Genomic DNA, 15,842 nt, shown 5'->3' with positions numbered 1-15,842 from the left:
GAAGCTTACATTGCAAAAGTAAATACAAAAGCATAACTGGAAAAAAGTCATTGAGTTCTGGAAACAAACAAGCAAACTACCCAAAAACCTCCAAGGGTTTGAAGTTCAAACCAAAATAATACACACTACTTATGTTAATTCAACTAATTGTAAAATTTTCAGCTAATTGTGTTATGTATGCACACAAGCATAAATTGAGCAAGAGGCACAAGACAAATTTAGAAAAAATTTTAAATTTCTCCTTGAATATGCCCAACTTTTTACCTTTATATATGCATTTCAGACAGGACTGAAAAATAATGGGAAGTTTTTCCTTACACCTTTCATCACCTAAAAGCTAAAATAAATGTCTGAAGTGCAAAGGCACTTCATTAATTAATTCCAATGTTTAAACTTCTACCCTGCTTAGAATGGAACAACCTAAGACCAACTATTTATTTATGGATTAAGTATTACAAAACTGGTTCTCAGAACCTTAATTGGGATTTCCTGAAAGAGAGGTGCTCAGCTTGGACTGATGGCAGCCATTCCTGCAGGAGGATTCACTTTTGCTGAAAGGGTACCTTTGCTAACACACCCTCTTTCCTGAAACAGCCATCAGTGACATGCCTGACCTTCCACCCAACACACCAGTTTAGGTCCTTCATTTGGAAAGGGTCAGAGAAGGAAGCAGGGATGACCAAAACATGCAGCAGCAGCTACAAGAGAGACAACTGCAATGTCTGGACTTAGGGATACCATTAACAGGCAGGAAAGGGCTGAAGGGAACTGACAGATCACTTTTATTTTCAATGAATGAACTGGGGTCATCAGCAATGCTACTGGGCACCAGACTTGAAAGGAGGCACTTTATCACCTGTGGAGCCCTTTGTCAAAGCCTGGCACAGACAGAAAAGCTGATGTGAATCCCTATCAGAGACTGCAAGTATTTCTGAGATACAAAGACACAAACGCCAGCACGTTGAGAAAATAAATACACTGAGCTGAAAACAGGAAGATTCCAGGAGAGTGTCAGGACATCACAGACATTTCCTCTAGTTGTTCCTTTCAGTGGTCATAAGTGAACATGAAATGCTGTTTAAACAGACCCTTGTTTTTAACACACATGGCCATTTTTCCATATCTCCTGCCATTTCCAAGTACTGCTACCTGCAGCTGCTGGCTGTTTCCAACAGGGTTGTATGAAATACCACCCCCTGCCCTGCAAGACCTATTCTGAGTACAGGAGAAGGGACAATTTATCTGCTTGAAGCCAAGACGCTAAGCACTACATCCTAGCAAGCAATCAAAATCAGTATTTATCCTGGCTAAGGAAGGAGTCAGAAGGTACCTTCTGTATGACCTCAAAGCCATGTACCTTGGTCACCTACTGACTGACAAGGTGACACACAAACTGGTCAGCTGTCCAGAGCAGCATGTACTGCTGGGCTGAAAGAATCCCCCTGTGGGCTGCAACAACACACTTGTGTTGTCCCAGGTGCTGTCTGAAGTATTTGGAATGGTGTTTGTCCTAGAAGTACTGTTTCCATCTCAAGATCAAGCCAGCTGCAGCTAAATAGCATCCTTTATCCTGCTAAATAGCATCCTTTCTGCTGTTTTCATGCACACACAGAGAAACAATATGATCCCAGGAACACTCAAGTGCTCTAATTTTAATAACTGCTGTTTCTTAATGCAAGGGGAGAAAAATAGCATGAACCCTACTAAAAGTAGGTTTCTAAGCCCTTAAGGGTGAGATTCAATGCAAGCACTTGATGTCTACCGAGACTGAAAATGCAATGGTATCAACCTATTTTTTTAACCTGAACAGTAAATAAATGCATATATTTGCTATAACTTTCTGTTTATAAAGTTCCACATATTTCAATATGAGTGATTTCACCAGAAAAAGCTAGTCACCCTGCAATCAGCATTTACAGGAAGATCCAAGTTCAAATATGTGCCATGACACACACCACACATATGTGTATATCTATACATCTATATAAAATGTCTGAAGATAAAATATATAAAATATAATTTTTATTCAGTTATCGTTTTAGACACCAAATGACATGCCAATAAATCCTCCAGAAGACTAAAACCCAATAAATTTAATGTCACATTCTTAACTAAAGAAAAAAAGCAACCACTTGCTACAGATAAATTCTATATGGATTTATGTAGTGCCAGTTCCTGCAGGAGTGTGTTAATTTAACAAAACACAAACTATTACTTAAAACCCACATGAAAAAGGACAAGCTACCTCACACAGTGCATTGGCAGCAGTTGATGTACTGTTAAGCTCTCACCTTGGACTGTTTAAAAATGATAATCATGACCTCTGCCCTTCTGGGTTTTTTCAGATTTTGTTTGGGTTTTGGTTTGTTTGTGGTTTTGCTTTTTTTTCTAATGAGTCTTTCCTTCCCTCAAGAGATTTGTGGTTAAAGATGTTATCAGTTCATGAATGGCTAAAATCAGCTGCTGTTTTGATAATGGAAATTTGAGCTCTTATACAAATTTTTTTAAATGCACTATACAGAATTAATATTTCTGAACATATGTCTTCTTTCTTACTGAAAATATACTTTTATTTTAAGGAACTAACTTTTGATAAAACCAAAGTCTTAAAAAAACAAGCTATTTCATAAGCACTCTCAACAAGATACTATCTGTAAGATAATGAAGACATTATCTCAGTGTCTCTACAACCATAGATAATCATACTGATTTATGAAGAATGCTTGACTTACAGTAAAAAAAATAAAATTGTACTCACTGTGTGCCGTGATCTAAATATGTTATAACTCTGTCTGCTTCTTCTTCCAAACGTTTATTAACATGGTGAAGATATTCTGGGACCTAACAAGACAAGAGAATGATCAGTTCAACTATAGAGGTATGAAAGGCAGCTAATCTTGTTCCATGACAAATTACCTTTTTAAAAGAGTACATTAATTGGAAAGGACTATTCCAACAGAATGTTGTTATGTACTGCATAATCTGTATTTTTATTAATCAATGTTACTTCATATTAAAGGTACTATAGTTGATAATGTGACTTTAGCTACAAAAATGTCACTGTTACTACACAATTGTATCTATCAAATTCCAGTACAACCTGGGGTCTGCTCTGTTGATACAATACCATGGTCCATATCAACATACTGTGTTTTGAATACCTGTGTGCCAGTAAATTTCACTGGATAATACACCATGGCACTACCAAAGTTCTTATGTAATCCCAGAGTTGATAAAACTAACTTAAAAGCCATCATCAACCACATGCACCTACCTCTCTTTCCTGCATTAATCTTTGGCCTTCTGCAGCATATAAACAATTTGTCTCTTCCAGAAACCTCTGTTCAAATGATTTCTTGTAAACCTGGCTCGAGAAATCAATGTAGTTACACACATTAAGCTCACAGTAACAGTATCATTTTTGTTAGTCAGGTGTAAGAGGGCAAGTAAAATTTTAAGGAAGTACACAGCTGTGAGAAATGTCAATGTAACATTACATTAACAAGTTTTCTGTTTGCCCACTGATTTCAGAATGATTGAGTTCAGAACTAGCTTCCCAGAGCAGCAACAATTTGTTTCAGTCATCAGTTCTTGAACAGTCTAAATTAAAAAGCTTCTGTTTAAGGTACACAGCCCAACACCAGTACCCAACATCACAGCAATGACATCCAATTCACCCAAGATCTAAACTCCCACTCATATTTCTGTAGCAAAAAACTCCTTCCAACTAGCACAAACCAGGTAACTGTCATCAGTAAAATATTAATATGCTGAGTAACACATCTTCAGATCTGCTAAGTTTCTCTCAGTAGCCCAGGAAAAATGAATTCTATCAAATAAGGTGAACTTCTTCTACAGGGAACAAATGAGGTGTGCAAAAAAGGCACCAATAACAATCATAGACATTAAAAAAAAAACTCTGCATAATGACTAACAGTTTACTATAGAAAGGAAATAAGCCAGAAAGAACAACTACATAAAGAAAAAGTTATAAGAGTCTGAGGAACTATGGATTCATATGTAAACAGAGGGACAGTGGAAAGAAAAAGGGAATTTTCCTTGAGTGTGGTGGAAGAATAGAAGAAAATATTTTTTCCAAAACACATAAAGCTGTAAAATTCATTACATTCTGACCACTTTTTGTCTCTTAAGGACTACTAGTTGAAGGTTCTCTGCCCAATGCAGGGAAGTTGGAGCTAGATGATTGTCACAGACATCTCTTTATGAAAAATCCTTTCCTTAGGATTTTTTCCTCCTGAGAAGCTAAGAGGCCTCAGAAACAAAATGTAAACAGTGATTGTCTGCTGCTGTGAAATGCAACTGGATCTGTGATTGGTCTCATGTGGATATTTGTAATTAAAGGCCAATCACAGCCTAGCTGGCTCAGACTCTGAGCCACAAACCTTTGTTATCATTCCTTTCTATTCTTAGCTAGCCTTCTGATGAAACTTTTTCTTCTATTCTTTTAGTATAGTTTTAATGTAATATATACCATAAAATAATAAATCAAGCCTTTTGAAATATAGAGTCAGATGCTTGTCTCTCCCCTCATCATAAGACCCCTGTGAACACCGTCACAGATGATCTTTAAGGCCCCTTCCAACCCAAACCATTCTATCACTTTCAAAAACCTAATTTTTTTTTCAATGGCTTCTCTCTCAAACAGACTCGTTTTTCTGGGATGAGAGAGGAAGCTACAGATTAAAGTCAAGAGGATTAACATGAAAGGCAGAAAACCAGGTAAGCTGCCTAACCAGAAAGGGCTTTTTTATGTAGCCTGCCTCTTCAAACTCCTTCAAACCTTCAGCCAGTTTTGTAATGCTGTACTGCCACTCTGAAATGGAGCAATCTGAGCAGGTTTGAGGAATGAAGGATAGCTCCAAAGTTTCACTGCAGATCACACAAGGCTGCAACCTTAACTCAAGGACAACCCATGTGGAAGCCCGAAGCACAGCACTTGTCAGTCTCCTTGGTGCTTACTATCTCTGCTCATGGAAAGTTCCAGTAAGTTGCAGCTTGACATGATCTATCTGAAAACCTTGGCCTTAATATGGCATCCCATTCTATCCTCAGCATTTCTAAGAAGTTGCCAGCAGAGTGATGTTTTTGTGATATAGACCCAAGATCTGGACTCCACAAAGTGACACCTCTTTACAGTGACAGAGAGGGATTTTTCTGTTCCTACATTTATCTGGCATTAGGATGAGACAGTGAGTGATTAAGACAGACAAAATACTGCAAAGGTATTAAGATCTGAGGCCATTACCTCTGCTAAGGAAAACAGGCCAAGAGTTCTCTTTTAAAAACAGTACAAGATTGCACATGGGGTAAAAAAGCAATCATACCAATGTAATAGCCAGATTTTACACACATTTACTAGGTGAACAGGATAATTTTTGAACAAAACACGACTCAGCAATCCACACTGTGTTTCTAAACCAAGCTGTTACTAGTGAATTTGGCTGTACTCACCTGTAGATCTGAGAGCATGCTCAACAAACTCCGCAGCAAGCTCCTGTCCACAGCTTCACCATTTCGTTCTTGCTCAATCAGCAGGAGAATTCCATCAATAGTCTTGGTTTGAACTTGCTTGTCATTAATGATATGGTTTCTAAATAATTCTAGCCCCATATCCCTATGTAAATATTGAAAATTAGTCACACTGTTGATTCTTTTGAAAAAATCATATATATGTTTAAAATATATAGTGTGTATATATATTATACAGAAAAAATATATTAATAGTGTGTGTAGTCTTTTTGATACCATCCTCTAACAAAACAGTAACAAGAATTACCCTAAAAATACCAGATCACATGCTACCAGAGGCATACACTTCAGTGGAGAACTGTTACCAGCCTGTCCAACTTTCACATAACAGACTATAAGTTTCTCTGCTCATTAAATAAAAAACCAAACAAAACTGATCATGTACCTTAATATAAAATTCCCTGGATCAGACATTCTATGTGTAATTCATAAGTTTTGTTCAAAGCATGAATTCTTTGTATCTTTAGGATCTTACCACCTCTATCAGATTCCTGTTTCATTCTAAGATGATGAGGAATGGTGCCTCTATGCCATGAAGCAGCCAACTGTTAAATATTGAAAACTGAGCAATCCTAGATAGAACTTGTTACCTCTGACTTCTTCACATGCATCAGGATTTCAATAAAAGGAATTTTACCAGTGGGAGAAAAATAAGACAAAGTATGAACAGACCTTGTCACCAATGTTTAGTAAAAAGAAGCCTAACACAGAGTTGGAGGAAAACTGCTGAAGCTGGGAACAAAAGATGTCCACTGGACAAGCAAGAGGCTGCAGAAAGACACCAGGCTCTTCAGACACCATGAGGAACTCACAAGAGCACAGCAGCCAGCCAGGGAGGGAAAAGACAAGCTTACTTCAGTACTTTATCTACTTTTTTTTTGGTGGGGAGGGTGCTTCAGATAAAGTAGTAGCAGTACCAGAAATTTTTGGCAAAGCCTGGGTTTGTTTGCTTGGCAATGATGTAAAATGCCCCTTAGGGGGGGATGCTTTAAAGCAGAATGCCCAAAGATGTGACCATGATGAGCTGAAAGTACAAAAGCATCATCAAGTGACCAGAGCTGGAAAGATAATCTGCACCCTGTCACTGTATCTGACTCACTTAAAAAAAACAGAGCAAGAAGCTGAATGTTGAATTTTGTCAAAAGCCTTCCTCTTTTACCCACCCTTGATAGTGAGTATTCCTGGGGAAGGAGGACATGACACACACATATGCTGACACATGCATCTCCATAAACTGACACAAAATTTTAGAGATCTATTATATAGATCAAATATAATGTGAAAAATTTATTTTCAATCTTTGAAAATGTAATAGCACATCAACACTCTCAAGATTATAGGAATACTTACATGGATACCTACCATATAGAAGGAAGCACTGAATTCTGAAGCACATATGTACGATCCAAAAATAAGAAAATGCTTCTGATCATGATCTGAAACATATAATAAAAATATTTTTCTCTTCACCTCCATATGGTATTTTAAATTATAAAACAACTTTGAAAAACTACATCACAGACACACACCTCATTTACTGATGTAGGTATTTTAAACTTTTATGGTGACTTGTACAGACACTGGTATGCAATCTATTGAATTTAATACTATTACTTGGTGGTATTCCCAAGTACATCCATAATTAACTAAATAGCTTTATTAGCTTGTTAGGAGTTTTATACCACTGATATACAAAGGTATATCAGTATACTGGCATACTATTCAAACAGTACCTCCAATACAGTCAGTAAACACCCTGAAATAGCATGCTGCCATGCTTCTTGCTTTAAAATTAAAAAAAAAAAAAAAAAAACAAAACAAACAAAGGTTTAAACTAAGACAGTAATAAGCTGGGCAACAGATCTTTTCATAGTAAAAGCTAGCTGCCAAATTCATAATAGAGATACATTAAATCCAACAGTCAAAAGAAGGTATAAAAATGTATTATTTTTTTTTTAATAAAGAAGTGGGAGGAGGAGGTGGTTTTGTAGCTTACTAGACTTTTACATTCAAAATCCATTTTTACCTCTGTTCATAAGAAGGCTGCCCAACTCCCAGTTTAGCATTAGCGTAACTCCGGATGTCAGGAACTCCCCCCAGGCCAGACAGAGATTTCTATTCCCAGCTGCCCACCTACTCCTAAAAGATTTCATTGCCCCTGAAGCAATTCTCAGGCTGATATAGCTACTGGCCAAGCATATTAAAGTAAAACAGCAATAAAGGTGGGGTTTTTTCTTAAATAGCACAAGTGCTAACCCAGCACATGGGCAAGAGAGCCACTTGCTATAGGTTGCTGCTTCAAGGAAGAAAAAAAAAAAAAAAGAATGCTTAGAAGTAATTAAATCAAACAGTGTTCACAGCAAAATCCCCTTCATGAAAACACAGGTTCACACTAACTACATTTTCAAGGCAGTATCTTCAACTCTTTCCATCAGACTGCTGAATTCAAATAGTTCCCCTAACACCTTCCATTTTTAATTCAGATAAAAATCATATACCTCTGCCCAAACCTCACAGGAAAGGAAAGAACAGTGCACTTGAGGAATGAAAATAGAAATTTAACCATATGGGGCATCAGCAGCCAATGCTAAGTAAGTGACAATGCAACAAAAACTCATTGTAAAATGTTAGTTTGGAATTATAATAATGAGTTCTTAAAGGCACAGTTTTCATAGAGTGTTTTTCAGAGAGGACCTTTTCTGTAACATAAATCATTGTGGAGGCAGAAGACAAAAAAAGGCAGATAGAAAGCAAGTTTCAGTTCTTTATCCTTTCTGTTTTTTAGCTCTATAGTAAGGATAATAATCTCTGCTTTGAAAAAAAAATTTACAAGTTAACCTAGTTCTTGGAGTTATTTAAAAGCAAAGACTCCCCAAATTACTTAATTATGAACAGCAAACAACTTCATCATTCCTTGGTTAGTTTTTCTTTCCACCCAAAGGAAAAACGGGGTCAATATATTTGAGTGATGTTCAATCCTTAAATGAACCTATCAAAGTCAGAGTTAACAGAACCTACATTTCAAAAACAGAAGTTCCCTCAGCCAGCAAAAGGGAAAGTGAAAAGCAATGCTAACACTTGGAGGAGGAGATGCAGTGCAGTCCCAAGCTAAAACTATGACAAACTAATTTTAGCCAGATTTCACACCTCAAGGATAGATACTTTGAACAAACATTCAACTTACCATTTGTCTGCAATGATCTTGCCAGCATTTATTTATCTTCTTTAAAAATAAAAGACTATCCAGAGAATCTGTACAGCATCCATTAAGGAAAACTAGTTTGCCAGTATCCTTAGAGGCCATATTCTGGAGATGATCTTTGCCAGCCATTAGGCAAAGCTGCTCCATGGATATTCCAATGCTACTGTGCCTGCCAGGGATAAACCATTAATTGCAGAGCTGCCCAGCACAGTGGCTGGCAGCTCTCCAAAAGGCCTCTCTGTGTTTTCAAGGAATAACACTCCCAGCTCTTCAGTAATACCATCTAGTGGCTGCACTGTGCAACCTTAATATAGATTTAAACAAGAAATCCCACCAGCGTCAGACACACGTTTGTCACCAACTGAGGTGACAGGGATGGAGAGGTTATTTTGTTTATTTAATGAGTTCACACTGAGCACAACAGGAGTGACCCTAATCTCTTAAAAGCAGTTACAGTTCTAAATAATCCTCAACAAATCCAAATACCACTCTTTTCATATACATCTCCAGGTCACCCTAAGTAATCTACAGAGTCTTCCTCATTACACAACAGATCCAACTGTTATTTACAAATAAAACAGTTCTCATGTATCTCACAAGTAAATCTAAATGAGGCTTTACCTTCCTCTCCCACACATTATCATCATTTCCAACTCATTGTGGCCAAATCTGATTAATCTTAAGGATCTTATGTCCTTGGGATACAAAGCAGCACACCCGGAAAATATTAAATTTTCAACCCTCCAATCCACCATCACCCTGTCAAGAGGGCAAGGTGAAAGCAAAGTTTGGAAACATTAGTTTTAAAATGTTTTCTTCATAACGTCATCTGAAGTCTGAAAAAGCAGGAATGCAAAAAATGGTTGTACACTGCTTTAAAGAAGACTATAAGATTTGGCTCCCAAAGACCAGGTATGTTAAACACTACTGCACTAATGTGCTAGGTAGAAGCCAGATGTCATAAATGGGACTCAAAAAAAAAAGCACCAAAAAAATCAAAAACCAAACCACCAACCAAAACCAAAACCACACAGCCTGAAATCATGTCGGTGCTATGTACTATTAAAAACCCAAAATTATTTTCTGAGTGTAGGCACCTACCTGGGGAATGCAGTGAACCAAGAAATGGAGAGTCACAATTCAAAGCACATTTAAAGCACTCACCTGCAAAGGAGGTTTGTTCTGGGCCCTGGCCCCTTGTTTTTTCTACTTTATCCTATCTTTTCTACTTTATTCTATCATTTTCTGCTAAAAAATCCATAGAGAGCTGGGAAGCAATGCCAGCAGCCACAGTGCTGTAATATCTGTTCAATATGTCACTCTCCATCCATCATCTGCTGGCTAAGGCATTTTCCAGGAATTTGGGGACACCAAGGTGGACACAGACTATTCATCTGCCGCTCCAGCAGTGCAAGCCCATGGCTACTACACAAAAGACACCTATGATGTAAAGCACCTTCTCAGCATGTAAAGCTTGACTGGATTCAGGAAGCAGGGCTGGCTACAGCCAGGTGTCCACAGAAGATCTACAGCCACTTCTGTGACTCATTCAGCCAGAAGAAAAGTCCAGCAATGTAACTTCAGTAAACCATGGGGAAATTTACCATAAAACTTCATCCTTCCATGCATCCCAAGACAGCCAAATGATCTCTTGAACTTAGAGCTCTCTTCCAAGAACCTTCCAAGGTATACATAAAATACTTGAGGGCTTGTTGAATGCCTCTGTGATACATCACTGTTGACCAGTAGTTATTTTGGTCAAACACGGACACTATGTTTGATTTTTTTTTTTTTACTGTTGTTGATAATCACTGTGATTTTTTTAAGCTATTGCTGCCATAAGCATCACTACTCACCTGCCACAGAAATTCATACCTACTGAGAAATCTCACAGTCCTATTGACATTTTCTAGATTTAGTGTAAAATTTGCATCCCTATTAAAGTGATAAATAAATTCTTACTAGGATGCTACACATCAATACACAAAAATTATTCACCCAGATGACTAAAGTTGCCTATGACTGATTTAAAAACATATAAGAAAGAATCTCTTTAACACATGGACAATTTCTGGTGCATTTTTTGCAAAGTCTTGTTTTAAAAAATAATTATTTAAACTAACCATTCTAACCACTTCTGTGCATGATAAAAGGATATTCTCTAAACTGAAGGATTTGTGCCTCCACATGTTCTTCACAGACTTGTCGCAGCTGTTTGTACAGTGTAGCAGAGACTTTGTAGGAACAGAGATTTTCAACAGCCTAAAAACCAAAAAAGGTTTGAGACAAAGGAATGAGACAAAAAACCAACTTAAATTTTTGTGTCTATGTAATTAAGGCTTACAAGGGAAAAAAAATCAGCGTTACATGTTCAAGCTGTGCACAAAACCAAAATATCAAAACAAAGTTAAGTAGAAAAATTAAGACTTCAGGAGTCCTTCCTGATTTTGGTCCCCTCTTATTCTGCTAGACTTTGTGTCACAAACAAGATCCACCATCACAATTTGGGTCATATTTCAGATGTGCTGTTAAACACTATCAGAATTCTGCCTCCTTCAGTACTGCTCAGCAGTAGAACTCCTCCAGAAGGTCCATTTTGTGCATCCTTCAGTATGCACACAAGTGCTTTTGTGGGGCAGGAACACAACCATACCAAATATTTTAATTTCTTTGTAACTTTAGGTTAGACATTTCAAGCAGTCTGTCTAAATGGTGAGTATAGCTCCTTTCTTGTCTTTTTATCAACTTATTTCTTCCCAAGTATTTCTGCTGAATCACACACAAAGGTATGTAAATTGACAGGAAAAATAATTAAGAAAAATCCCAAACAATAACAAAATCCCCACAATCAACCCCACATTAACTATATATATTTATATTACATAAAGACTTGAAATCATTCATTGGGAGCTCACAGGATTTAGTTGAGTATTTATCCTTAGTTAACTAAGGAGGCCAATTCTGCCCAAAACCAAATGTTCTGGTGATCACTACATTAATATCAACTGCTGTTATATCATGAGGCAATATTGCACAGAACACTGCCAAGGATTTAAAGCACTATGTCACTTGGACAACTAAAATGTTTTCCTCTGCTCCAGAGGATTCTAACCTATCTAATCTGTTTTTATTTAAATGTTTTTACTTAAAACATTAAAGCATGCAAACAAACAAAATTATAACAGTGCCTATATTTTTCATCTGGTCTTAAGGTAAGTAAAATGATAACTTGCAACAAACAGTATTCACACAATCACTTTGCAGATAATGTTATAGCCACTCCATCTGTCCAAGTCTAAGTCTAGTCAGGACTCTCATACTTTTTTCCTTCATTGCTCTACTGTCTTTTCTTTGCTACTACACTGTCCTGTTCTATGTCCTCCAAAAGGGCAGTGCTGCCCCAATTCAGGTTATTTAGGACCTTGCTGCAAAGGTAATTTTCTTTTTCCATTATTTTTATCACTCACTCCTCATTCAGCAATTCTTTGTACTGACCCACTTTCTCTATCCCATCAAGTATAAGCTACTTCTATCAAAATCTGTGCAATCTACCACCAATCTCAGACATCATTTCTATTTTAGTCACAAAAAACTGGCTGCCACCCTCCCATTGCTCACTGACTACATTTCTGCCAAGCACCTCATGCCTGATCCCATGGTGCCTCTAATGCCTGGAAAGGAGTATCCTTCAGGCTTCCCACTCAGCCTCATCATTGTTCTTCAGTTTCTTCTCAGCCACTGTGCCAAATTAAATAAATAAATCAGAAGGTTCAACTGTAGGCTGGTACAGCAGCCCACTGAGTGCACTGAACTCCAGCAGGCCTCTCACTTCCTCCCATAATGTCAGATAAAAACTCAAAAAAATAAACAAACCAAAAAAACCACCACAAAGGCCTGATATTAGAACTGATGGACCCAGAGATATTTTCCCCTGTGGATGACTCGATGCTCACCAACAGGCAGTTAAAATGATCTGTAAATACAGATCAGGTTTCCAATGGATGCTGAACCTCATCTTTTATTCCTCTGGCAGGACAGTAAATACCTGTCCCTGCACAGGCACACTGAACACCACTACCCACTGTGCAGAAATCTTCCTGATTTGCTGCCTTAAGGACTATTCAATCAGCTTTGCACAGTTTTTACAAATAAGCAGGCAAAGAGAAAAAGCAAGAAGTACAGTTCTCCCTTCACAGTTTATCTGAAATCTCTCCTCTTCTGCCAAAACTCAAGCATGTACCCTAGTGATTTCATAGCCATATTACTATAATCTCGTTTCTGAGGCCTCTGAAAACAAGTTAGGTAACACTCAAAGCATCTGTGGGCTGGTTTTTGTTTTTGGTTTTTTTTTTTTTTGTTAGACATGAAAAAGCAGGGTTTTTCAAATGCTGAATTTAAAACAATAAAATGCATTATGTCATTCAAACTGTGCGAAACTGCACGTATTAATAGATATATATATTACAGTCAAGCTTTCAATTTAAAGGGAATAATTATTTTAAGTCAATATACATTTACATAATCAGCCATTTTAGACCCATATATTACATACCTTAAGTAAAGAGATAAGTATAGTTAGTTCTATCCTGATCTTCTTGAACAGGGACCCAGTACTGACTACTGGCCTTCTCCTCTCTCACAGTCTCTCCTTTGCACCTCAACTAAACATTTAGAAAATTTGAGGTGTGCATAATAATGTTTGCAGTCCTGGTCTGGCAAGGACATCTATCTGCAGATCAAACATCTGCACCCACAGAAACTCATAACTAACTTACATTATGCAGCACAATTTAGCACATCAGTAATCTTTTATAGCACGATCACTCTAAAGAGCTGCAACTTCAGCTAAATACCTCAAAGCACATACATCTGAAATAACATAGAACTAAAGCACATATAATTGGAGAAAGCAGAGAAATGGCTCAGGAGCCCATCTCTCTTTTACCCTCACTAGCCCCTGCTCCAGTAGCCCAGGTGTTCCAGAAGTGCTTTTTTACCACTTGAACAGAAAAACTAAGATCTTGATTGTTATGAAAATGTAACAGTAATCTGAAATGTGGATAAAGTGACAGTTTGTCGCCTACTCAATCAAGATTCCTTTTTAATTCCCCAAAAGGTATAGAAGTATAATATTATAATGTATTAATATCAAATACTTCAATATTACTATTTACAAGAGACCATAGTATGTACAAAAATGATCACAAAATATGTAACTTCATAACCCTATTAAGAGTGACATCCTGTTTTCAGCATGTTGAGTGGGCAGAGTTTTGAACATACTATGACTTAGATCTCAGCCCTGCCCAGGAATAGCTTTCTGTGCCTTCCAACAGAAACTGCTTTTTCATAGGCCCAGATCATGGTAGCTCTTGGAGGAACTGATAAACAAAAACTGACAAGAAACAGAGTATCTAGCAAAGCTTTTAAGAAATCAAAATACATTATGCTGAATGCATGCCAAAGCAGTTTACTTGCAAAAAAACGAAACCAAAACCTGACGTAGCTTACCTGGTAGAGCTCTTCGAGGTTGTATTTAATAGAAATGCTACTCTGTATTGCTCTCACCGCTTCATGAAGTTTCTGCCAGGTGTCCTGAGTGTAATTATCTGGTAATTTGGGTCTTTCTGTGAAGTAAGACACAGGTAGTTTGAAAACGGCCACCCGTTTTCAAGGGGAGCCTGCAGCAGCAATGTCTGTCTCCCGGCTGCTCCATCAGGTTGTGCCAAGCCTCTGTGCTCTTGGCCGTGTAACTCTGGCACTCTCAGAGGGGTCACTAATTCCACCCGAGCCTTCGCACGCCGCGCTTCACCCCCCGGCTGCGTGTTTGACGCCCGTGTTACTTTTAGCGAGGCAACCACCCTGCCTGGCTTTAATCAGCGCTGACACTAAGGTGGCTTCCTGCCCGCTCCCTACGGTCGCTGCCCCCGCGCCGCACGGAGCCCCACGCGTGTCCCCGGGAGCCCTGACACGGGCACGGTGCCGGCGGCGTTATCAGCCCGGCGGCGTTATCAGCCCCGCCGCAGCCGCCCCTCGCCGATAGGGCGGCGGGGCCCGGCCAGGGCCGCAGTAAACAAAGCTCGGGCCGAGCGCACCTGCGAGGACAGAGGGCCCGGCCTGCCCCGTACCCACCTCTGAAGTTCTTGATCACGAGTTTCTTGGAGGAGGCGGTCGCGCCTCCGCCTCCTCCTCCCCCTCCCGGGGAGCGGGTGGCGGTCAGCGAGGCGGGCCTGGTGAGCCCGTTCGTGTGTCCCACCAAGGCCGACAAGTGCGACTTCTTCTGCGGCTCGTCCGCCATCTCCGCCCGGGGCGCCGTGTCCGGCCGGGGCAACGCGCTGGGCTGGGCCGAGCCGGGGCCGGCTGGTCCCCGCCTCCGCTCCCCTCCTCCTCCGCCGCCGCCACCACCCAGCCGCCCTCCCCCACTGCCCGCGGGCTGCTGCCAAGTGCCGCCGGGGGGAGGCACCGATAGCCGCCCGCCCGTCTCCGCCCGCCCCGGCGGCCGGCTCGGTGCAGCTCCGGCTTCGAGCCCGTTCCCGAGTCCGGGCGGCCCGCGGCGCTCGGGCAGCGCCAGCCCCGCTCACAAGATGGCTCCCGGGCCGGGGCAGCCTGCCGCCGGCGGCAGCAGCCCCTCGGTGTGCCCCGCTTGCCCTGGCTCTGTTTGCTGGTACCCGCCGAAGGGTGGCCGGAACAAAGTGCCCCTTCCCGCCCACAAAAGCCACCAGCCCGAGAGGCCGCCCGCGTCCTGCTCACCGGCACCTGCCAAACCCAACCGAGCCCAGTGGGCACGAACATGGAGCGTGTCCTGGTGCCACACATCTCCCTGGCGGCCGCGCCTTTAGGAGTCAACCCGCTCGGGAGTTTAATGCTCAATTGAACTTTTTCCACCCGAGTTCACCGCGACCCCTCGCCAGCGCTCCCGGTGGGCAACGGAGCTAGCGAGGAGAAAGGGGAGGCGAGCCTCCATAGCACTCCCGGGGAAGTAATCGGAGTGCCCCGCCACTGGGCTCCTGCCGTACGGAGGGCACAGCCCGCTCGCTGTCCAAGCCGAGGGTAAAGCGGCGGCACGGGTGACAGCAACACCTCAGCGCGC

At 40.4% G+C, this 15,842-nt stretch overlaps 1 protein-coding gene across 2 annotated transcripts in view; it reads right to left on the bottom strand.

The window, feature by feature from the left end:
- CUL4A (cullin 4A) overlaps positions 1-15,092 on the bottom strand; it is a 35,015-nt gene extending 19,923 nt beyond the window's left edge. For both annotated transcript variants that reach the window (XM_058044938.1, XM_058044939.1), the window contains exons 1-8: positions 14,885-15,092; positions 14,264-14,379; positions 10,911-11,014; positions 8,735-8,804; positions 6,913-6,986; positions 5,473-5,635; positions 3,275-3,364; positions 2,759-2,841 (exon numbers count right to left, since the gene is read on the bottom strand). In XM_058044938.1, the coding sequence (XP_057900921.1) occupies positions 2,759-2,841; positions 3,275-3,364; positions 5,473-5,635; positions 6,913-6,986; positions 8,735-8,804; positions 10,911-11,014; positions 14,264-14,379; positions 14,885-15,050 (866 nt within the window). In that variant the 5' untranslated portion in view covers positions 15,051-15,092. The remainder of the gene's footprint in view (positions 1-2,758; positions 2,842-3,274; positions 3,365-5,472; positions 5,636-6,912; positions 6,987-8,734; positions 8,805-10,910; positions 11,015-14,263; positions 14,380-14,884) is intronic.
- Positions 15,093-15,842: the final 750 nt, after the last annotated feature.

This window comes from Melospiza georgiana, chromosome 2 (genome assembly GCF_028018845.1).
Source record: "Melospiza georgiana isolate bMelGeo1 chromosome 2, bMelGeo1.pri, whole genome shotgun sequence".
Lineage (NCBI taxonomy): Eukaryota > Metazoa > Chordata > Aves > Passeriformes > Passerellidae > Melospiza > Melospiza georgiana.
Note: the sequence above shows the minus strand (reverse complement) of the source record. Positions and strands in the feature narration are given on the sequence as shown.